Source organism: Rana temporaria, chromosome 10 (genome assembly GCF_905171775.1).
Source record: "Rana temporaria chromosome 10, aRanTem1.1, whole genome shotgun sequence".
NCBI lineage: Eukaryota > Metazoa > Chordata > Amphibia > Anura > Ranidae > Rana > Rana temporaria.
The window spans coordinates 94709334-94734942 of record NC_053498.1 but is presented as its reverse complement, the minus strand read 5'-3'; the positions used below and the strand labels follow the sequence as shown (position 1 = coordinate 94734942).

The 25609-nt window shown below is 41.3% G+C and overlaps 1 protein-coding gene across 1 annotated transcript in view; it reads right to left on the bottom strand.

The window, feature by feature from the left end:
- LOC120915327 (kinesin-like protein KIF18B) overlaps positions 1 to 25609 on the bottom strand; it is an 85902-nt gene that overhangs the window by 47377 nt on the left and 12916 nt on the right. The window contains exons 4-9 of the mRNA XM_040325732.1: positions 25237 to 25341; positions 22031 to 22141; positions 19587 to 19784; positions 15800 to 15976; positions 11192 to 11266; positions 10994 to 11106 (exon numbers count right to left, since the gene is read on the bottom strand). Of these exons, the coding sequence (XP_040181666.1) occupies positions 10994 to 11106; positions 11192 to 11266; positions 15800 to 15976; positions 19587 to 19784; positions 22031 to 22141; positions 25237 to 25341 (779 nt within the window). The remainder of the gene's footprint in view (positions 1 to 10993; positions 11107 to 11191; positions 11267 to 15799; positions 15977 to 19586; positions 19785 to 22030; positions 22142 to 25236; positions 25342 to 25609) is intronic.

The window sequence follows — 25609 nt, the reverse complement described above, 5'->3', positions numbered from 1 at the left end:
GGGAAAAAATGATAAAAATTGAGTTTGGGTACAGTGTTGCATGACCACGGAATTGTCATTCAAAATGCGGCAGCACTATAAGCTGAAAATTGTCCTGAGCAGGAAGGGGTGCGAAAGGGCCTGGTATTGAAGTGGTTAATCCACCTAGCCTTAGATCACTAATGCCAATCAATCCGCTTTTAACCACAAACTTTTCCTGATTATAAAAAAACTTTAAATAATTGGTTTTACAAAATGTGGTTAGCCGTTTGTATGGCCAGCATTAGATGGTCATTTGTTGTAGCATTTAAGAAGGGGTTAGAGGAACTGACAACGAAGGTTTACAGGAAGATCCAAAATGCAGTGGCACCATAGCCCTAAAATGGCACTGCAGTGCTGGAACTCCCAAGACACCTCCTGACACATTTAATCCATAATTGAAACTGTTTAAAATCTCCCTTAGCAATGCAAATAAATAAAACTATGGGACTCCATTCAGATAAAAAGCAAATGTCTTTATCCTTGCCCATCTGATTCTGGTTTTATTTGTGGTAGCACCAAACAAATGTACAAACATATAGTTTATTATACAGAGAAAAAGGAGGACAGAAAGTGAGGAGGGCAACATCACTGAACAAATGGCTCTCAAGTGGTAGTTTACTTTTACATTCATATCTTGCATTATTCCATGTAAAAGCATCAGTTTCAGGAAAATTCAGAACATAGAAAATAAATTATATTCCATAGCTTTCAGGGCAACTATGCAATGGCCGATTCAAAAGAGGAGAGGAGGAGTGAAATGTATAAATTCCAGCCACCTCTGTGCACCCCCATGGTCCACTTTCCCAATAATATGCATTGAATGGGTTTAGAATTGTCCTTTATTATTACAGAATTTTATATTACAGAACTGTAGCAGATGTGTATGTTTCTCTCCATATGCTTCTCTATATTTTAGCGGAATTATAGAAATGGCCTGCACCTGATAAAACAGCGTTAATGTACCTGCTAAAAAAAAATAAAAAAAATGGATTTCAATCTGGGTTGATTAATGTTTTTTTGTGCTCAACACAAAATCCTTTTGTTGGAGTCCAATGAAGGACACAGAAAGAACCTTTTGATTATACTACCACCTATAGAAGGATTGGACACTGACAAAAAATAAATAATAATAAAAAAAAAACCTGTAGATCAGCTCAGGAAATAACCCCTCCCACTGCCAGCATGCCTCTGGTTCTGTAGAAAAGCAGTAAGGAGAGCAGGATCATAAAACACAGTGGTGTGGAACCGTTGTCCCTTGATGGGGAAAAAAAAAAAAGATTTTTCTGAGATTACAAAAAAATCCTTATTTTCTGTCTCGTGTATTGAGGGACACAGGAGTCTAACTCCAACTGGGTAGGCAACAGCAAACAAAATGCTGACAGGCCCTATGTAAACAAGAAATGGGGGCAGCCTGCTGCTTAACCACTTAAGCCCCGGACCTTTATGCAGCTAAAGGCCCAGGCCAGGTTTTGCGATTTGGCACTGCGTCGCTTTAACAGACAATTGCGCGCACATGCGACGTGGCTCCCAAACAAAATTTACGTCCTTTTTTCCCCCCACAAATAGAGCTTTCTTTTGGTGGTATTTGATCACCTCTGCGGTTTTTATTTTTTGCGCTATAAACAAAAATAGAGCGACAATTTTGAAAAAAATTCAATATTTTTTACTTTTTGCTATAAGAAATATCCCCCAAAACACATATATATATATATATATATATATATATATATATATATATATATATATATATATATATATATATATATATATATATATAAAAAAAATCCCATAGTTTAGGCCGATACGTATTCTTCTACCTATTTTTGGTAAAAAAAAAAACGCAATAAGCGTTTATCGATTGGTTTGCGCAAAATTTATAGCGTTTACAAAATAGGGGATAGTTTTATTATTTTATTTTTTTTACTACTAATGGCGGCGATCAGCGATTTTTTTCGTGACTGCTACACTATGGTCGACACTTCGGAGCAATTTTGACACATTTTTGGGACCATTGTCATTTTCACAGCAAAAAATGCCTTTCAATTGCATTGTTTATTGTGAAAATGACAGTTGCCGTTTGGGAGTTAACCACAGGGGGCGCTGAAGGAGTTGGGGTAGACCTAGTGTGTGTTTACAACATTAGGGGGGTGTGGCTGTAGGTCTGACGTCATAGATCGAGTCTCCCTATAAAAGGGATGACTCGATCGATGCAGCCGCCACAGTGAAGCACGGGGAAGCCGTGTTTACATACGGCTCTCCCTGTTCTTCAGCTCCGGCGAGCGATCACGAGGGGGCGGCTATAAACAAATAGCCTCGTCTCGGATCGCTCCCCGCAGGTTTACGACCGCCACATGTACCGGGGGGGTCCCGATCGGACCCCCGACCCCAGGAAAGGCAGGGACGTACATGTACGCCCATATGCCTGTACGTGCCATTCTGTGGACGTACATATACATGCGGCTAAAGAGCAGTTTTCAGGACCAGTTGCCAGAAGCTGGTATCAGATAAGGCAGAAACTTCCACTTGGCAGACTTAGGAGAAGGTGTAAACTGAGGACTAGGTTGCAGCATTACATATCTGCGAAACAGGTGCCCGATGCTGAAAAACCAAAGACGTGCTCACAGATTGCGGGATGCCAATTTATTTATATATAAATGGGCCCAGTTTTCAGAGAACCTCTGGTGAACTGAACCACCATATGCCTCCTGTAACATTACAAGATGATTACAGTATATTATATCATACTATATAATCTCCAGTGATATGCAAGAGTTAGTACACAGATACAAAAATACAGATGTATTGGTGTTATATGTACAGTGGGGCAAAAAAGTATTTAGTCAGCCACCAATTGTGCAAGTTTTCCCACTTAAAAAGATGAGAGAGGCCTGTAATTGTCATCGTAGGTATACCTCAACTATGAGAGACAAACAAATCCAGACAATCACATTGTCTGATTTGGAAAGAATTTATTTGCAAATTATGGTGGAAAATAGGTATTTGGTCAATATCAAAAGTTCATCTCAAAACTTTGTTATATATCCTTTGTTGGCAATGACAGAGGTCAAACGTTTCTGTAAGTCTTTACAAGGTTGTCACACACTGTTGCTGGTATGTTGGCCCGTTCCCCCATGCAGATCTCCTCTAGAGAAGTGATGATTTGGGGCTGTCGCTGGGCAACACATACTTTCAACTCCCTCCAAAGGTTTTCTATGGTGTTGAGATCTGGAGACTGGCTAGGCCACTCCAGGACCTTAAAATTTGCTTCTTACGAAGCCACTCCTTCGTTGCCCGGGGTGTGCGTTTGGGATCGTTGTCATGCTGAAAGACCCAGCCACGTTTCATCTTTAATGCCTTTGCTGATGGGAGGAGGTTTGCATTCAAAATCTCACGAAAGCTGCAATATGTTGCAGCACGAAGCGTGGTTAGACTACCACCCAGTGGGGGTTATTTATTAAAGGCAAATCCACTTTGCACTACAAGTGCAAACTACAAGTGCACTGAAAGTGCACTTGGAAGTGCAGTCGCTGTAGATCTGAGGGGGACATGCAAGGAAAATAAAAAGCAGAATTTTAGCTTGCACATGATTGGATGATAAATTCAACAGAGCATCCCCTCATTTCAGATCTACCCCTCAGATTTACAGCGACTGCACTTCCAAGTGCACTTTGCACTTGTAGTGCAAAGTGGATTTGCCTTTTGTAAATAACCCCCAGTGTGTCGCTGTCGCAGCCACAGCAAGAAGCCCTTTAGTTTTAAATGTGTTGCTGCACCAACATAGTGTTTGCAACAGATTAAGGCTCCATGCACACTGAAGCTGATAAACTGCAGTTTATTGGCGTTTTGGCTGAACTCTATGTTAGCCTATGTGCCCATGCACACCTGGGCGTTTTTTAGTGTTAATGAGCTTTGGAGTTTATTGGCTTTTTTCTGAACGCCCGAAATTTGCGTTCAAAGTGCCGTTTCTTGGCGGGAAAAAACGCTGAAAAACGCAAAACGCCGGTGCCAGCGTTTTTCAATCCATTGAAAAATAAAAAAATAAATAAAAAAGCAACACTGAAAAACGCTGATTAAAGCTATTGCAAAGACGCTAAAAACGTTGAAAGGCTCCCTGCAAAGCTACTGGCGTTTTTTTATAGTTTTTATCAGCTTCAGTGTGCATGGAGCCTAAATGTGTTGGGGCTTTCAAATGACCAAACAGGAATAGTGGGGATGCATAGAAAAAAAAAAAAAAAAAAAAACCCTCCCCAGGCTCTATAAGCAGAAACAAGTCCTGGTACTTGCTGAGCGGTGGTGATGGCCGGTTCACACCACATGCAGTCCAGTGTGTTTTTTTTTTTTTGCATCAGAAACGTACGGAAAGTAGGTTATATGGTTTCCAATGGCATAGTTCACACCAGTGTGGTCAGTTCCAATTCCAAGAAAAAAAAAAAGTAGAACTGTACTGGAAAATGAAAAAATGCACTGGAATACACCAAAACGCACGTCACCATTTAAAGCGGATGTCCGCTGAAAAAAAAATATTAAAAGCCAGCAGCTACAAATACTGCAGATGCTGACTTTTAATATTAATATTAAACTTTTAACTTTTAATAGTAGGACACTTACCTGTTCTGGAGTCCAGCGCCGTCGGCAGCAGAGGACGAGCGATCGCTCGTCACTCTGCTGCCCCCCCCCCCCCGCCATCCTCGGTGAGGGAACCAGGAAGTGAAGCGCTCCGGCTTCACTGCCCGGTTCCCTACGGCGCATGCGTGAGTCGCGCTACACCTGCCGATTGGCTCCTGCTGTGTACTGGGAGCCGAGTGTTTCCAGAACACAACGGGGGGGACGGGAGGGTACCGATCAGCGGAAGTTCCACTTTAGGGTGGAGCTCCGCTTTAAGGTGAAGAAAAAAGGAGGGGGAAAATGCACTGGAAAGCATAAAAAATGTGTCAAAAAAGTGCATGCATAAATGCATCCGGACTGCGCTTCTATGGTGTGAACTGGCCCTGACTCAAGACAAAGTGTTGTCTGACAGAGAGAAAAAAGAGCAAGCACCTTATCAATGTAGACCAAGCTGAATTGCTCTGCAGTAGTGCAGGGAGAGGTCACAGAGCGCACAGGACCTACATGTGCTGCCTGTCTAATCACAAGATTGGCAGAACAAAATTATTTGGCGTGTAAGACAGTACAAAATATATACAAGAACAACCTTGCGCTAAAATAATTTACAGTGGAACCTCGGTTTAAGAGTAACTTGGTTTGAGAGCATTTTGATTTGCGAGCAACTTTTTTTTTTTATTCTTACCGTTTGCGAGTGTTGACTCGCAAGACGAGCAGAATTCAAGCTAAATAGGCCTGCAGTACCTCATTTGGCCTGAGGTACAGGGCGCAGGACCCGAGAAAAGCCGAACATTGGCCTGCAGTACCTCATTTGGCCTGAGGTACGGGGGAGCAGGAAACAAGCCGAAGTGTTCCCGAGTCTTTTTTGGCCGTTTTCGGCGCTCTGGCGCACCCCCACCTCTGGCCGCATTCGGCATTGCATGCCATTGAAGTCAATGCGAAACAAATTATTTTCGTTTCCATTGACTTCAATGGGAAAACTCGCTTTGATATGCGAGTACTTTGGATCACGGGCATACTCCTGGAATGGACTATGCTCGTAATCTGAGGTTCAACTGAATAACAAACTGCTGCATCTAAAAATTTCCTGAATACTGGAAAGTAGGCAAAAATAGAAAGAATTAAAAAAATCAAAAAAAGTGTGCCTTCAGTTAAAAGATATCAAACTCTATCAATAGTGAGCACAGTGATAGTCAAATCAATGTAGTGAAAGTCAATGTAGTGAAATATCTTGCTCAAATTAGCAAAATTAGTAACAGTGAATTAAAAAAAAAAAAAAAAAAAAATGAATAATAATAATATAAAAAAAAAAAAAAAAAACAACAATGTAAACATACAAACGTCAATCACATAAAATCTGGAGAACATGGAGATTTGGAGAAGAGGGCACTGTTGCTACTATTTTGAGAACTGGTGGAACACAGAAGCACTTTATTGGATGTCTAGGGGGGTTCACCCTCAATAACAACATTCTAGCATTAAATTAGTAGCGCGAGCTACAGTATGCCTTTATTTATTTTTTTTGCCCCGTACTCACTGTTTAATCCTATAGTGAAGATTCAGACTCCCCGCGGGGAATGGGCATTCCTATCCAGAGGGAAGATGATTGAAGGCCGGCTATGGCACGTCACGCTCCCCGAAGATAGCCGGAGTAGGTCTCGGCTCTTCACGGCACTATACGGCGCCTGCGCACAGACTAGGCGCAGGCGCCGTGAAGAGCCAAGTCCTATTTTGGCTATTTCCGGAGAAGCGTGACGCGCCAGAGCCGGCCGTCAATCATCTTCCCTCTGGATAGGAATGCCCATTTATAGAGTGAACCCCCCCTTTAAGGAAAAGTGGGAGCAGTGCACCTTTACTCATCGGTTTGTCTTTTTTTTTTTTTATTGTTTGGACACATTTTTTGGGGGGGAATTAGTTTTTGGACATTTATGTTGATATATCACATTGGTTCTTTGAGACATATTGCACAGTAGACTTTGAGTAATGAACAATATGGAAACGAAGTGACACATTTTATGTGGTTGACATATGTTCGTTGAATTATTTTTTTTTTTTTATTCACCGTTACTAATTTGCTAGTTTCAGTAAGATATTTCACTGTTGATTTAACTATAACTGTGGTCACTATTGATATATTTTAACTGACAGCGCACGTGTAGGACAGTACGCATATCTCAATTCAATATATTCAGGTTTTTGCCAGGAGTTGAGCTGTAACAAAAACACTTGTATCATGCAAACTCCAAATCTGCATAGTAGGTTTCTATGTTGTACATTTGTCCTATTACTGCAAACTAAGAGAGAATATTTCTGCAGCAAACGTTAATCTAAGTACAAATGCCTTGGGGGAACTGTATGCTGCAATAATATTAGGTTAAGCAACATCCAAGAAATAGCGTAAACAACGCAATGTGTGGACATTATAAAACAAACTTCAAAAAAGAAGGAAAATAAATTTGCCAACACTTAAGCAGGGCATAAAAGGGGCAAGACATATTACTCAGCTGGAAATCCATTTTTCCGTATGGTAAACATAATAAAAATAAATAAAAAAACGCCAAACTAAAATGAAACATTTTAGAAGAACAAAGCAAAATGCTAAGCATCCTCTGCTTACCCTGTGATTTTTATTTTATGTATTTTGTTTTACATGTTCCAGATCCAATCTTAATAGCAAGGAATAAAAAGTGAAGGGGGGCGCATAACTTGAAGGAATTTTTTTTTCCCCAAGCTCTGCAGCTTGTGCATATGTAACACATTTAGGCTAAATGGTCCCAGCTACTCTGGATGGACTGTTATTGTCATTAAGAATAACGCATTGGAGTTCAGCACCGGCTTTAAACATAGAAACATAATGCATGGTATTTCAGCGGCTTTTGTATTAAATGGTGGTCAATACAGTGGCCACTATACCGATGCTACAAATGTCGGTAACCATTAAATTTGTAGTAAAGGAATAAAAATGGTCCACCAAGTTTATTTTTATTTTTTTTAACCATCTAGACAGCTAGTGGGTGCCTTGACACAAACAGCATTATCCCCTTACCCTTGAGGGTGTTCCTTACCCAAGTTGAAGAGGAAGTAAACCCTGATCGCATACTAGCCCATTGTGTTGCACCTACCTGTCAACGAAGCCCACGATGTACCCACATCCATCTTCACACTGGAGCTGCGGACTCTGGCTCTGTGACTGGCCGAAGTCGCACGTCGTCACTCCAGTGCATGCCGGCTGTCACAGCACGGGCCCTATAAAAACGGCACGATCGTGCCCTTTCTATAGTGTGCATGCGTGGATGACATTAGCGCAAACATATATGGTAAACATCTCCTAAACCGAGCAGGTTTAGGATAGATTTCCAGTACCTACATGTAAGCCTTATTATCGGTTAACCTGTAGGTAAAAGTGGTGTGTAAGGGTTTACAACCACTTCAACTCCATTTAAAAGTTTTTTTTCCTTGTTTTTTTAGTTTTATATAGGAAATTTGTATTTGAAACCGGTGTCCTCCTCAGTAGGGATACAGATTTTTTTTTAAATCAAATTGATTTATTCCGTGGCCTTTGCACTATGTCTACATACTCAACCAATGAGTGCTTAAAGTGTTTGTTAACCCCCAAAAAAGTAAAAAGAAATCCTGCTCCCTCAACCACTTCCATACCGGGCCTATTTTGGCACTCCTCTCCTACATGTATAAATCTTAAAGTAAAGTTAGCCCATTTTTTTTGTATAATGTGAAAGATGATGTTACGCAGAGTAGATACCCAACATGTCATGCTTTAAAATTGCGCACACTCATGGAATGGCGCCAAACTTTGTCATCATTCAGATATCCCCCCTGAAAGTCAAGGATGTCATATGACGTACTGCAGGCGGGAAGTGGTTAAAGCATGTTCTATAGCATGTTATACAGCACAGTGCTTGTGCTGTGTCATTTGAACCTCTGTATCACTTAAAATACCTGGCTGAGCCTGCCTGGCTATGCCCTCCCCTCTGCAAACTGACCACTGTTTATCTTGGCTGCTGAGCCCTGACACCGTGGTCAGTTTACACAATTCCGTCATCCACAGCCCTGCTATCGGTCTCCCGTGTCTCCTTTCCTCTACCCCTTTACCTGTCTGCTCGTACCAGTACCCGCTCATTAGAGGTACAGATCGTAAGATTTTTTACTTAACACAGGCACAGTGCCCACTAATTCTTACTGCTCTCATAACTGCAACTAAATCGTCTTCTCCCCTCTGTACCATAACAATAGTCCCTGTGCTATGTAAAAAACATTTCAATCTGTACCTATATGAGCTCTGCTCCCTGCGTTTAGCTGCTTGTCGGCTCTCTCCTCTCTTCCCCTCCTTCCCGACTGACGTCAGCGGGAGTGCTCGGCCCCGCCCACTGGAGCTGCGAGACGGGGAGCCAAGGAATCAGCTGAGCGCCGAGCTCATATTCGGTACATATCGGATTTTTTTTTACATAACACAGGGACACTTGTTATTATGGTACAGAGGGGATACTAGCACATTATGCAACACTTACCTGTAAGCGAAGCCCGCACTGTCCCCGCATCAATGTTCACCCCCTCTTTCTTCTGGGGCCGCAAGAGCTGCCAGTCACGGCACTCACTGGAAAAGAAATGGCATGGAGGGCCGTTTCTTCACAGTGCATGCACCAATGAAATCATCGGCACAGTACAAAGTAAATATCTTCTAAACGGTGCATGTTTAGAAGATATTTACTGTACCGATAGGTAAGCATTATTATAGCCACAACTTGAAAATGGAGGTTTACAACCTCTCTAACAAGACTGATCTCACTAGTTTCTCCATTCTTGGTGCTCAGATGTTAAGCAGGGAGTCAAGAGACTGATATTTACAAATCTGTGAACCTGAAAATGTTCAGTTCTGAGCACTTCCAGGTTCATATACTTCCTGCAGAACCAGGTGAAAAGGCAATTGCGGCTGATCTCCTGCAAACGTACAGGAGAGACATCAGGGAAAAAACGAAGTCCCCGCTGTCTTGAAAAATGTATACCGATATACACCTCCCCCCCCCTACTTAAGAGGCACAAGCATGGGTAAGCCCCCCATTGTGCTATACATTTTCCAACACCTGTCAGACATTTAGGAATACATTTTAGGGTCACCTTTTGTACAATACAAAATATATTGAGCAATAAATGATTTCATTGTAAAATACATACAATAAAATAAAATATGCTTTCAGGATGGTATCACACTTGCGCGACGATAGACATCACCTGCGATGTCTGTGCGATGCAAATTCAGCCATACAGATTGTATGGCTAAATTTGCATCGCATGCGCACCAAAACGGAGCAGGACTCAATGTTTGATTCCAATTTCATCTCCTACATTTTGTTGTGCTTCTACGAGCTACTAAAGGTTTCAGTGAATTTTTATCCAAACATCTTTTTTTTTTTTTATAAAAGAAAGGAAGGAACATGTCATGGAATGTAGCAATTCTATACTTTCATAAAATATAAGGTTTGAGGAAAGGTTGTCTTTTTTGCAAATATTCAAGGGGATAACTTTCAAAATAACAAAATTGACTGAACCCCCCCCCAGCACACAAATTTACATCACATTTCTTCAGGGAAGTTAGCATGGCAACGTAGCCAATAACCCCCAGGAAAATTTTCACCCCCCGCTGGCCAAAGTCTGGCCCTCCAAGAGTCTGAAGGACAATAAACCAGCCTGTTTAGAATGTTTGGAGACCCCGGTCCTAAATCATATTATCACTCTGCTCTCCCCTCCTATCAACAAGTTCTAAGTGTAATGCCGCGTAGACACACAACCATTTTTCATGATGAGAAAAATGCCATTTTTTAAATTGGTCGTTAAAAACGGTCGTGTGTAGCCTCCAGAGCATTTTTCACAACAAAAAGAATGAACATGCTCTATTGCGGGGAAAAAAACGCGCATCCTCAGAAGTTATGAGATGGGAAATTAGTATAATCAGACCAAAGGGTGGCGCCATTCGAATGAAACGTCCCCTTTATAGTGCCATTGTACGTCACCGCGCTTTGCTCGAGCATTTTTTATCACGATTCTGTGTATGCAAGGCAGGCTTGAGAGGAATCACATCAAGAAAAAAATAGTTTTTTTCCCCATGACATGAAAAATGGTCGTGTGTACGCGGCATTAGATTCTGCTCTCTGTTCGCAACATTGCTGTGAAGCAGATCAAGGAAGCCAATATATACTTTGGCTTATACCAGTAGTACTGAAAAGTGAATTTAAAATGTATTGAATACCTATAATGCAATAAATGGGGAATTTTTTATATCTTGATATGTAATGTTTATAAACAGGCAAAAAAAAAAAAGTTAGATGTCTTTGAGAAGAAAAATCAAAACCGTTACCTGGATGAGGACGTCCTCCGCTCAGGGCTCTCACACAAAGGTAACGAATCGGTTTGCTCCAGTGTGGACTCCTTATTCTCATAAAATTGTAGTTTAGCTCTAAGTTCAGCCACCTAATTAGAGAAAAACTACAGTATGTTGATGAAAGTCCTCAGAGAATAAAAAAAAAAAAAAAAAAACCCACCCACACACACTTACCTCGGCTTTCAGCTCCTCGCACACTGCTGCATATTTGCCAATATGGCAGTCTAGGTTGATCACGTTGCTCTTCATCTACAAAGAATCAAATATTTACCCAGTGGGAATGAAAATGGTTATAAAAACTTTCACCAAGATGCCAACTCTTCCCTACTCCATCCAAAAAAATTTCGGCCAACCATACATACTGAACTGCAATAACCACTTGACCTCCAGGAGATTTACCCCCCCTTCATGACCAGGCCATTTCTTGCGATACAGCACTGCATTACTTTAACTGACAATTGTGCAGTCATGTACTGTACCCAAACAACATTTTTATTATTATTTTACACAAATAGAGTTTTCTTTTGGTGGTATTTGAGCACCACTTGGTTATAAACAAAGACTGCCAATTTTGAAAATAAATAATAATTGTTATTGTCTGCTATAAAATGTATCCAATACAATGTTTTTGTTTTATAAATCTAATGTCTTCATAAATTTAGGCCAATTCTACTACATATTTTTGGTAAAAAAAATCCCAATGTGCAAAAGTTATAGTGCCTACAAACTATGGGATATACAGGGCCTTGAAAAAGTATTCATACCCCCCTGAAATTTTCCACATTTTGTCAAGTTACATCCAAAAACATACATGTATTTTATTGGGATTTTATGTAATATACCAACACAAAGTTGCACATAATTGTGAAGTGAAAGGAAAATAATGAATGGTTTTCTATTTTTTTTTTTACAAATAAATATATGAAAAATGTGGCATGCATTTGTATTCACTGGTGAGGCAATGGTGAGGGGATGGTCGTCACCCTGTCAGCAGGGACCTAACAGCAGAAGATCCGTGTTGCCTGTATGTGTCACTGCGGGCAGATGAACGCCGGATTCTCCGACGAATCCAGCAGCCGGGGACACTGCTCAGTAAGGTCAGTGAGAGCGTGTGCTTGCTCCGTACGAGCGCGCTGACGTCACACGTCTGAGACGCCGCTCAGCATCGAGACTGATAAGCAGGAAAGGGTTGAGTGCCCTCTGGTGGGGAATCCGTAAGCTGCACGCTCCCATACACTACAATCGAAACTGCCAGTAAGAAGTAATTAAAAAATGAAGTTGATATGAACAAAAATTTAAAATAAGGATAGAACTTCCATAAATAAGGGGATGGAGGGATGTCTTTGACGACGCGTTTCGCGCTTCAAAGCGCTTTTTCAAAGTCCTTGAAAAAGCGATTTAAAGCGCGAAACGCGTCGTCAAAGACATCCCTCCATCCCCTTATTTATGGAAGTTCTATCCTTATTTTAAATTTTTGTTCATATCAACTTCATTTTTTAATTACTTCTTACTGGCAGTTTCGATTGTAGTGTATGGGAGCGTGCAGCTTACGGATTCCCCACCAGAGGGCACTCAACACTTTCCTGCTTATCAGTCTCGATGCTGAGCGGCGTCTCAGACGTGTGACGTCAGCGCGCTCGTACGGAGCAAGCACCCGCTCTCACTGACCTTACTGAGCAGTGTCCCCGGCTGCTGGATTCTTCAGAGAATCCGGCGTTCATCTGCCCGCAGTGACACATACAGGCAACACGGATCTTCTGCTATTAGGTCCCTGCTGACAGGGTGACGACCATCCCCTCACCATTGCCTCGTTTTCCATCTCCCTCGTAAGGTACTGTGAGAGTTCCATCTGCGGATGGTATGATAACTGAACCCGTGAGCTCTGATCCCATATAACTGTTGGGGGCTGCTGGTGAAATCCATACCTAATGTATGCAAGCCTGCTAAGTCTGCTATCTCATCGTTTCTAGACTGCATACTGTTATACTGAAGTTGACCTTAAATAAAAAGGATTGTTTTCTCAACATTTTTTTATTATATATATATATATATATATATATTTTTTTATCTCAATACTATTTTTTACCTCAATACTATTTTTGGTGATTTATTATTGTGGATATACCCCACATAAGAGTCTTCTATGCTGACACTTTGGGATATTAGTCCTTTCCCATAGAGCGCTAGTGATTTTTTTTGCGTATATATAAAGCCATCCAGTACCACCTGCCAGTCAGTGCCAACCAGTGCCACCTGCCAATCAGTGCCATCTGCCAGTGCCAATCAGTGCCACCTGCCAGTGCCAATTAGTGTCACCTGCCAGTGCCAATCAGTGCCATCTTTCAGTACCATCCAGTGCAACCTGCCAGTGCCAATAAGTGCCACCTGCCAATCAGTGCCATCTTTCAGTGCCAATTAGTGCCATCCAGTGCAACCTGCCAATCAGTGCCACAAGCCAGTGCCACCTGCCAAAAAAAAAAAAAAGGCCTAAAATATCGGCCGTGAAAATTGGCATCATATATCGGCCATAGGCCTCCCCGATTTCTAAATATCGGCATTAGCCAGAGAAAAACCCATATCGGTTGACCTCTACGCCACACTTTTCAGATATTTGTAAAAAAAAATTAAAACCATTTCTCATTTTCCTTCCACTTCAATTATGTACCACTTTGTGTTGGTCTGTCACATAAAATACATTTATGTTTTTGGTTGTAGCATGACAAAATGTGGAAAATGTCAAGGGAAATTAATATTTTCAAGGCACTGTATACTGGAATTTTTTTTACTAATAAATGGATGTGATCAGTGACTTATAGCATGACTGCTATATTGCGGCAGACAATCACACACTAACATTTTGTGGGAACCAGTGATCAGATTTCTGTCTCAGACTATCTGAATTACTGTGCAAAAACAAGCAAGCAAAAAGTCTGACCAGCATATTTGGTCTGGGTCAATTACTTCAAATACTGGAAGTCTTTATACTTCAATCTTTGGACAGTCGGGCAACTGGCAGATTTTCCTAGTACAGGTTCACTTAGAACCGTCCAGGCAACAAATTATACCACCAATAGGGAGGTTCAGAAAACAAAGAGGAGGAGCAAAGTTTAAAGGGTTTGTTAACCCATTTATATAAGACTAAGTCAGCCCCTCCATTAGAGGCTGGCATAGCACACTATGCAAGTAGTTTTAAAAAACTAAATACCGAATTTGAGCCGTCTTCAGGCTGGTCACATGACTCGCGGCCACTTTACAGATCCGATGGATGTCTTCTGCGGGAGGAGCCATGACCTCCCTCTGACGTCAGCCGGGGAGACCATGTGGCTGCTCGTCTCCTCCACAGAAGCTCCGTCTCTTAATTGTAAAGCAGCCGCGAGTCATGTGACCGGCCTGTAGACAGCTCTAAGGCTGCATTTACACCTGAGCGTAGCGTTTTGCCACGATTTTGCAGCGTTTTTTTACCGCGATTTGTCGCAACGTTTTTTACTGCAATTTTGCACAGGTCTAGGGTCATCAATGTTAAAAAACAAAAAAACACCCAAATACGCTCAATTCGAGCGACAAAAAAGGGTCCAGAACTTGTTTGAGCTTCAGGCGTTCGGCGTCAGGCGTTTTGGAGTGGAGCTGTGAACCATCTCCATTGAGAATAATGTATTTTTTCCCCCCTTTAGCGTTTTGGAGCTTCACGCTTCAGGCGACAAAACGCTCAGTTGTGAATGCATCATTGTACACTTTTATTTTTAATAGTAGCGGCAGGGGAAGAAAGAGTAGGACAGAGTGACGCACTTTGACCATGGTGATGCGGAGTAGCCCTGGTTATCGTGGCATGTACAGAGAGGGCATACAGGAAGTGGCAGATTCAGGGGGGCAGATTACATAGCACAAGCGCTGTGCAATCCACTTTAAGGGACCAGAATCTGTATTTTTTGGGGGGTTAACAAACACTTTAAGTTGTTACATAGTCAAGATATACCAAAAAATGTCAGTATTTTATTCTTCTAGATCTGATGATTGTAGCAATATAGTTTACCGTGAAGTAGATCTGAGCTTATGCAGTTTATTTGAATTTAATGGGTTTCTGGCAGGATTGAGGAACTACAACTCTTTATTAAATGATTCTGGCGACCTTTCACCAATAAGGAAATATGTCTTTTACCGTATTTGCCGGCGTATAAGACAGGAAAATGTTGGTTTTGGGATATACTCGCGGTATAAGACTACCCCCTTCCTACTAGTCTTTCTGGAAGCGGAGGGGTAGCCGGAACAACCGCTGACAGAAACAGGCTTTTTTCAGATCTCACTGTGCCATTACATTACATTCCTCACTGTGCCACCACATGCCTCCACTGTGCCACCACATGCCTCCACTGTGCCGGCCAAGACGATCTCACTACCTTACTTTCTTTTCAGATTTTAGCTTCCAGGCTGCGGGCATCCATGATTCAAAAGCCGCGCCTCCTCCTCAGACTGTTCCGTGATAGGCGAACACTCATTTTCCCAGCAGGGCCTCTGTTCAGTGTTCCGCCAATCACTGATGCCTTCTAATCCTCGGACGAGAGGACATCCGTGAACAGAGGCCCTGCTGGGAAAATTAGTGTTCCGCAGCCTGACGGAGAAAGGTCCCAGCGTACCCCCGACTTTGGATGCATTTTTTTGCATCCAAAAGGTCGTCTTATATGCCGGAAAATATGGTAGTTCACAAGATACTATTAGCGTTTCAATCAATTCAGCAATTATTATACAAGCAACAGTGTTTTTTATATAGACCTGATAGCTACTCACCGAAAGTTTAATATCTTTGGCACGATTGGCATATTTAAGTGTATTGTAAGTATCATCATAACCCAGAGATGATGGGCTGATAGCAGCAATCATGACCGTCCTGCAGTTTCCTCCAATGGAGTCTTTAAGGAGCCGCGTCAGTTTACTGTCTCTGTAGGGAATGTGAGCCTTTTTGCTCTAGTTTTGCAAAAAAAAAAAGAGAAAAGTCAAGACATTTTTAATCACCTGGCTTGTTCATGCACTGCCACCTAGAGCTTAAAAATTAACACAAGTCATGTTAATCACAATCTAATCCAGTTATGTTTTACAAATTCAACAACAGGTTTTACAAAAAACAAGAAGTGATGGAATGGGTGTCAATATCAGCCTCCTGTAATCCCTGCGGAGCAGCACTAACTGGGAGAGCGAGGGGGTTAGTGCTGTGAGCCAATCTAGAGCTCATTTGCTTTGTTCTGCACTTTCCATGGACGTGGAGAGAAGATAGATCACCTAATCGCTCCGCTGACAGTTTCTTTGCTATACAGTTGCCAGGACAGGATTTACATAACGTATATTACAGATATCCTGAGATTCTCAATGAAAGTCAGCTATAAAGTGACACACTCAGTAATTTTCAGCTTTCAAAAGAATGACTGCAGTTTTCACAATTTTGTTTTTGCTCAGAATAAAGTGCACGATTCTCGTGGCGTAACATTATATTTCATGTTATGCCAAAAAAAATTGGGCTAACTACCATTTCATTTATTTATTTTGTATTCATTAAAGTGTAAAATAAATTGTGTGCTAAAGGCCGCTGCGCAAATACAGTGTGACATAAAATATTGCAAAAACCACCGTTTAATTCTCTAGGGTCTCTGCTGAAAAAAAAAAAACAATCAATCTATCTATCTATCTATCTATCTATCTATCTATCTATCTATCTATCTATCTATCTATCTATCTATCTATCTATCTATCTATCTATCTATCTATCTATCTATCTATCTATCTATCTCAGTGTTTCTCAACTCCAGTCCTCGGGGCGCACCAACAGGTCATGTTTTCAGGCTTTCCATTATTGTGCACAGGTGATTTTATCAGTTTCACTGCCTTAGTAATTACCACAGCAGTTTGATCTGAGGGAAATCCTGAAAACATGACCTGTTGGTGCGCCCCGAGGACTGGAGTTGAGAAACACTGATCTATCTATCTGGGGGTTCTGAGTAATTTTCAGAGATACACTTAAACATATCTAAGATACGACGGCTTGCGCCGTCCTATCTTAGGTTGCAATATTTCGGATGGCCGCTAGGTGGCGCTTCCATTGCGGTCGGCGTAGAATATGTAAATTAGTAGATACGCCGATTCACGAACGTACGCCCGGCCGACGCAGTACTTTTACGCCGTTTACGTTGGAGATAGGCCGCCTAAAGTTAGAGCTAGGCCCTAGTTGGAATAGTAAAGTTAAATATGGCCGCTGTACTGAAATTTTTACGTTGTTTGCGCAAGTCGTCCGTGAATCGGGATTTACGTCCACGTCGAAATCAATAGGCCCGTGCGGCGTACTTAGCCACAATGCACACTGGGAAATGTAGGTGCCCAGCGCATGCGCAGTAAAAAAAAAAAAGTCAAAAACGTAAGGTCAAGCCCCATTGACATAAAACACGCCCCCTTACACAGATTTGAATTAGGCCCGCCCGCTTTAGGCTACGCCGCCGTAAAATAGCAGGCAAGTACATTGTAAATCATGTACTTGCCTCGTTAACTTACGGCGGCGTAGCTTAAATGCCTTAAGCTACGCCTCCGCAAAGTTGCGGCAACGTACTTGAATCTAGGCAATTGATTTTAACTTGTAAGCAGCAAGTGCCAGAAAAAGGTTTAGGGCTCTTTCACACGAGCGGCCCGTTCAGGTCCGCCTGCCATTTTGTTAGGCGGACCTGAATGGGCGCTCCGTGCTCCTCTATGGAGCCGCGGATGTCAGCGGTGACATCCGACCCGCCAACGTGTGACGGAGGAAAACCCTACTTTTCAATCCGTCTGGCGGATCGGGTGAACACTGACAGACGGTCTGTGTTCATCCGATCCCCCCCATAGGGGAGAGCGGAGTAAAGACAGGGCGGTCCCTGCACAGTGTGCAGGGACCGCCCTGTCATCCGCCGGCTCAGCGGGGATCAATGGAGCGATCCCCGCTGAGCAAGCGGAGGTTCACGGGGCGGATCATAACTGATCCGCCCCGTGTGAAAGGGGCCTAAGTCTTTTAAGTGGTTAAACTTCCTTCATATACAGGCAGAAGTTCCTTCCATTGATCTAAGAAGAGATGTTACTTTATTTATACCTTTCCACTATGCTGTGATAAAACTTGGCAGGCTGCCTGGATTTTTTTTTTTTTTTTCAGCTGTGAGAACTTTCTGCACTTGTTAGAAAGATTTGTGAAATGCTTTTTTGAAGACCGAGAAGGAAAAAACAATTAATTGTGCAGCTCTACAATGCAGCATTACAGGCCTCCTCAGACCGTCCAGAGTGGCCAAATCTGAATCTGTGATTTCAAACCTTAATACCATACATATATAAAATTATATATATATATATATATATATATATATATATATATATATATATATATATATATATATATATATATATATATATATATATATAAAAAAACATTACTCCAGGACTGTATAATGGAATTCTAGAAAATGCTTGGATAATGCATTATTTAAACGAAACACATTCGATTTTAGTCAACTAAAACGTACTGGAGATTTAGTCGACTAAATAGGAGTAAAACAAATCTCAGAAGACTAAAATGAGACTAAAACAAAAAAGCCATTTTAGTCCCAAGACTCGAAAGTTGCTGCCAAAATTAACACTGGTTCGCAGATCACAGTGCAAACTGGGAAATGGTGCAGGAATCAGATCGCATAGGTGTGAACAGCCATGCGATTAGATTCCAGTGCGAACCAAAAGAAGGGTCCTGCACAATTTTGGTCCAAATGCAATGCGATTTTAGCCATACAGTCTGTATGGCTGAAATCACATCGCATGTGAGCTGCACAGCAATGTGCTGCGAATCACATGCGATTTCTGACAATGCATCAGTGTGAACCGGCACTAAACTTTTTGGACCAAGCCGATTCAAGCAAACCATTTCCGTCACTAAGTGCTGCACTGGCCCCAAGCACCCTGCAGACAGGCTGGGGAAGATCTGGGTCATGCGACAGCTATATATCGATTAATAAAAAAGCTAGTTTTTTTTTTTATTAAAAAAAAATTACAATGTCATCCACATACAGAGATAGAAGGGACAATGTAAATTAAACATTGTGTGTTTATCGTCACTTTAATATCTGCCTGGATTTCAGCATCAAACTAGCTTTTTGCTAGCTAAAATTACTGCAAATCCTTGTAGGAAGAACTCCAGTATATCATGATTATAGTTTATAAGTGACATTTTTAAATCAGGACATTCTTCCTGAAACTGTACAAAAAAAAAAATCTCAAAATAGAAAACACATGTCTTAGTGGAAGTTATTCTGTCCTTTAAGCCCGCTCTGGTGGAACATCCCAAGTTTGTAAACTATTGTGAAACGTAAACACAATTAGACTGTGCCCAGTGTCCGAGCAACCCAGGCAAGGAAAACATCATTTTGCGTTTGCTTTTTGCCCAGGGACCGTAGATTAAATGAACACAGAACAGACACTTGAGGCCTTTCATAAAGCCCCAAAATAACAAGATACTAATTAAACATGCAACCCATATGACAACAATCAGTACGGCCATGTATGTGCAGGGGACAGAAGGTACCTTGGCATCAGCTAGCGCATTAATGACGTTTATGAGAGCGAGAAGAGAACGATTGATGTTGGCACCTTCCCTGAGGCGCTCTCCTTTGGCATTTGTGGAAGAAGCTCTTTCAGATCCAGCCAGGTCAATAAGGCTCATCTTAGCAATGCGGATGTCCTGACTGATGCTTGCTGTGCGGTCTTGTTGTTTTACATAGATCTGCAAGAGATGACAAAGCAATGTAGTTGGTGCTCATAGAATTTCTCGAGCTCTTTAACCACTTCAATACTGGGCATTTTCACCCCCTTCCTGCCCAGGACAATTTTCAGCGCTGTCACACTTTGAATGACAATGGGCGGTTATGCGACGTGGCTCCCAAACAAAATTTATATATAATAAATATATATATATATATATATATATATATATATATAATTTTTTTCAGGTTTGGGCCAATGTGTATTCTGCTACATATTTTTGGTAAAAAAAAAAAAAAAATCAATATACGCTTATTGCAATTTTTTTGTTTGCACAAACGTTATAGCGCCTACAAAATAGGGGATAGATTTATGACATTTTTTTTTTTTTTTTTTACTAGTAATGACAGTGATCTGAAATTTTTGTCAGGACTGCGATATTGCGTCAGACAGATCGGACACTTTTGACACTATTTTGGGACCATTTACATTCATACAGCGAACAGTGTTATAAAATAAATATGCACCGATTACTGTATAAAAGTGACTGGCAGGGAAGACGTTAACACTAGGGGGCGTTTAAGGGGTTAAATGTGTGCCCTAGGGAGTGATTCTTACTGTGGGGGGGGGGACTGACTGGGGGAGGTGACCGATCGGAGTCCCTATGTACAAGTGACACACCATCGGTGTCCTCTTTCCCTGACAGGACGTGGAGCTCTGTGTTTACACACAGAGATCCACGTCCCTGCTCTGTCATTGCCGATCGCGGGCACCTGGCAGGCATCGCGCCCGCCAGGCATGCACATTGGGAGGCCCAATATGACGTTCACCCAGGATGGCAGAGCCACTTTGTGGATGTCATTTGACTGTAGGCGGGATGGGAAGTGGTTAAACGAGCATGCTGGAAAGCCAGTATCCAATTAGCACTGGCAGTCCCCCTGATGGAACACCATAGCTCAGCAAGGGGGAGATTGCTGCATTAACATCACATGTGCTAGTACAGAGATCTGCAAGTTATATTTTCATTCAGCCCCCTGGGTTGAACAAAATAAAAACATATATAGTGAATACCAGGCTTAAAGTGATTGTAAAGTCTTGTTTTCCTATAAAAAATAACGTGACATATTTACCTCAGTGGATTTGCACAGAGCAACCCGGACGCTCCTATTCTCAGGTCGCTCTATGATCTGTGCCCCTCCCTCCTGTTGAGAGCCCCCACAGCAAGCAGCTTTCTATGGGGGCACCCGAGCTGAGTCTATTCAGACACAGAGCTCTGACCCGGTCCCACCCCAACTCTCTTCAAAGTCGGCTAGCCAATCGGATTGACAGCAGCCAATGACGCCTCTGCTGTGTCTCAGCCAATCAGGAGGGAGAATTTTAGACGGCTGAGACACTCGTGGACATCAATGGACAGAGAGGGACCTCGGGTAAATGTTAGGGGGGATACTGCACACAGAAGGCTTTTTAGCTTAATGCATAGAATGCATTAAGCTAAAAAACCTTCTGCCTTTGCAACACCTTTAGGTATCCAGTGTAATTAGTGAGTATAAACACTAAATATGGAGACATTTATTCCATCCAACATGTTTCTTGAAGAAAAGTCCACCTTTTCCAGGAAGAATATGCAGATAATGCAAATAATCTCTTTAAAAATTAACAAATTCATGCACATGTAGGGTGAACCATCACAAGGAAAAACACAAACTGTATGTTTGGAGAAAGGAAAGGGTTACAATCAAATACATAGAACACAAAACCATTCTTGTAAGACAACAATCGCCAAAAGAAAACCTTGATTAAAAGAAATTTTATATATATATATATATATATACATATACATATACACATACACTTGAAAACCCATCCCCACTAATACATCATTCCAGACACTCATTCAGTTATCCACTGAAGCAGTGAGAAAAAGCCATGTTTCCAGTCATGGTTGGAACTTACATATAGCCAAGAACCTTCACTGAGGGTGCTCAGGCTGGCGAATGGCTGCACCCAGTGCTTTGTTGCCAAAAAAACAGGCGGAACATGAAGGCAAGTATCAGCAACAGAGGGGGTGGGCTATCAAAATACAGGTGAGCGTTGTTAGAACTAGAAATATGTGCTTACAGGAATTAAACCATACCCATCAGCTCAATAGGCTACCTGTACTCCAAACTGTTGTAAAAAGACAAAAAAAAAAAAAAAAAAAAAAAAAGAAGAAGAATGCATTTGGTCTGCAGTCAAAACATCACATGGACAACCAAACAAGCATGTTACCTGAAAAACAGCATGTGATCGAGACGATGAAGCGTTGGCATCTGTTGGATGCTGAGTGCGGTTAAGGTTCCCATTTGCCAACATTTGGAGTAGCTGTTCTGCAGATTTGGGCTTCATGATAATAAAAAAAAAAAAAGATATACCGGTAAATCTCAGATTTGGCATCTCTAGCAAATTCTAAGTTCGTATTAATATGCGTTATCTTCCTATAAATGTATTTTTGTAACATCTGTTTGGGCAACTACTAATAAAATACCAGACCTTGTGCCAACTATGTATTGCTTTGAAAATAGAGATGAAGTTAATGTAGATATAAAGCCTCACTTTGTAAAAAAAAACCATTCAGTTTAAAATAGAAATAAAAGGCAAAACATATATTCAATAAAAAGGTGTGGTGTATAATTTAGTTAATACGTAAACTTAAAAAACAAAATGAAATTAGTTAAATATGTGTATGCAATGGTAAATATAAATAACTGTATGGTTAGGGCAGTGTTTCTCAACTCTAGTGCTCAAGGCGCACCAACAGGTCATGTTTTCAGGATTTCCCTCAGATGAAATGGCTGTGGTAATTACTAAGGCAGTGAAACTGATTAAATCCCCTGTGCAAAATAATGGAAAGCCTGAAAACATGACCCGTTGGGGCGCCTTGAGGACTGGAGTTGAGAAACACTGGGTTAGGGAGCAAAATCTCTAATCCACTGAGAACAGACAGAAGAGATATACTGTATATATGCTATTAAAAGGTAAATATCAGATTCAGAACAAATTTAAAAGAGAAAAATAAAAATTTGAAGACTGTTTTGCCGATTCAGACAGAACTGTAATATATTATTTATGACAGACTCCCTTGTCATAGGCAGGTGGCTTGATAAAAGCTCCCTGCGCCTGCCGTCACTTATGTTGTCCATACAAAAACAATGTCTTCCTTCAAAACTATTTTCATTGTAAGAACGTTCATTCGATTTTCTAATCATTAGTGGGGTCAAATTGACGTTCATTTTCGATCACATCGACGGGAAAATTCAAAAGGAGCGGAATAGAAAACGTCTTGGTCAAAGGAATTTTCAGACAGTGTGTGGTTTTCGTTCAGAAATTAGATTAATTTTAAAACTGAATGTTAAAAGCAAGTGAAATTTTCAAACTACACTCTTACATTCAGCGAGTAAAAAGATTTTTCGTTTGAATATTCATTCTGGTCCGAAAATCATGCCGTTCCCCCCCCCCCCCAATGATTTTTATCTATATTTCCGGGGATCCGGCAATACATTACATTTTTTCTTTAACAAATGTCATTTTGCTGCTCTCATTCATAAAACTATGTATGGCTGCTATGTAAGCGGGGACTCCCCGAGCCTCCCTGCCTTTGGCCAATCATGGCTCTCACAGCAGAGCGTGCTGTGATTGGCCAAAGCATGCAGGTCAGGTGCATGCTTTGACCAATCAGCAGCCGTCAATGCCGCTCATTATGGCGCGTTTCGCGGGCGCTCAAACTTTCCACGAACGCCCCATATTGTTCGGTATTCGGCAAACACCCGATGTTTGAGTCGAACATCAGGCTCACCCCTACTCATGAGAAAATCTAGTAAGAACTGCTGCGGAATCTACCAACAACTGGCATATCAAGTTTATCAGACCGCTCCTGAGGGCTGTAGTTTGTCTGGCCTTGACAAGCTCATTCATTCACATATTCAAGTTTTAGCTAGCCTGACCCTTTAAGAGGATCTGACAGGTCGCAGTGAGGCTACGAATCGAAGCACAATGATAAGATGGAACAAGACCAGGGGCAAAACCTCCTGTGTTCCTCTATATGAAGTTACCATGAAGCCTTCATAGATATACATCTGAGCAGAACCAATCACAACAGGAAGATAAATGCAGTGTGTAACTGGCATGGAGGAACTGAAGCAGATGGTGTATAAATAATTACAGAATGAGACTTGTTTACAGGAAGATATCTGATTGCATAAATTATGTTCCATACTAGATAAAGAAAAAGGACATTTTCACAGTGGATAAATCTATGGTAATTCGGTTCAGGATAGCTGTAGGGTACTAGGACTTAGAAAAACACCCATACCATGCCATTATTTCCAAAATTATCTTTGATAAGGCTCACAAAAAAGGGGTCTTAAAAAGGAAAAAGTATAATGGCTTGTGGTAGATTTCAGAATATATTTTTGTCTGAAACTTTACAAGTTTATAGACCAATGTTTTATATCAGTTTTCTATTATATTAAAGAGAAACGAATGGTTTTAGATACATTTTATAGTTAAGGCTACTTTCAAACTGAGGTGCTTGGCAGGTGCTATAACGCTCAAAATAGCGCCTGCAAAAGCCTTTGAAGCACTTATTTGGTAAAGCATCTGAGCTTTCTAATATATAAAAACAAATACACACGGCTTGTTGACAGCCTGCAGAGATTGACTGAGATGGTGCCACCTCAGGATAATTTAGCTTTGTGCCACCTCAGGGTAATTTAGCTTTGTGTATAATCAGGCAGACCCATGAAAGCCTATGGCAGTGATGGCGAACCTTGGCACCCCAGATGTTTTGGAACTACATTTCCCATGATGCTCCACTACACTGCAGAGTGCATGAGCACCATGGGAAATGTAGTTCCAAAACATCTGGGATGCCAAGGTTCACCACCACTGGCCTATGGGAAGCTAATGTGCAGGTATTTTTGCTATAGGATATAAATACATCGGAGGCTTTGGAATTGAGGTAAACAATCATTTGGGGAGGGGTGGAGAGAAGTACACTCATTCTGTGCTCCTTCATCCAGAGTAGGGGCACTAATACAGGAGATGCATTAGTGGCCAGATCACCAGGTGAATACAGGGTGGGGGGGGGGGGGCAAAAAAAAAAAAGAAAGCCAATACAGCCACCACATCTAATGATTGTTAAGCTACAATGTATTACATTTTTGGTTTTAATACGGCTTTAAACATGTACTGATAGATATACAGGGGCTTTCAATATTGACTTCTCCCAGTCTGCTTCACTATAACTGTACCATATGGTGCCAGATAGAGACTAGGAAGTGGAAAACGGTGCTCATCATGCCTGGAACCCAGGTATCAATCTATATAATAAACACAACATTTAATATCAAATTATCCACCAGTATTTGTCCTCATTTACCCAGTCTGAGTGTTGCCATGCAGGTCATTACATGAGGCTGAACAGCATTTTAACTTACTTGATGAAAAGAGATACCCTGAACGACAACTCCCTTTTGAGGATCTTCTCTGATTGCAAGAGAACCTTTGGGTTCCAACAAATCCTGAATCTGTTCATTGTACACCTAATGACAAAAAAAAATTATAATATGATGCACAACATGGAGCATACATAAATCTTTTGACGGTTAGTAATAATATACTGCAATAAACGCAATAACAATTATGAATTAAAAAATGATGCATCTTATAAAAATTGTTGAATATACTTAAAACCAAGTGTTTGTATTTTCTTTTAACTCTACAGTATGCAAACACGTCTGGATGGGATCATTTATGGCAACAAAACACACTCCCCTTGCGCTTTAATTCTTTGCCTAGAGTTCCAGTGAA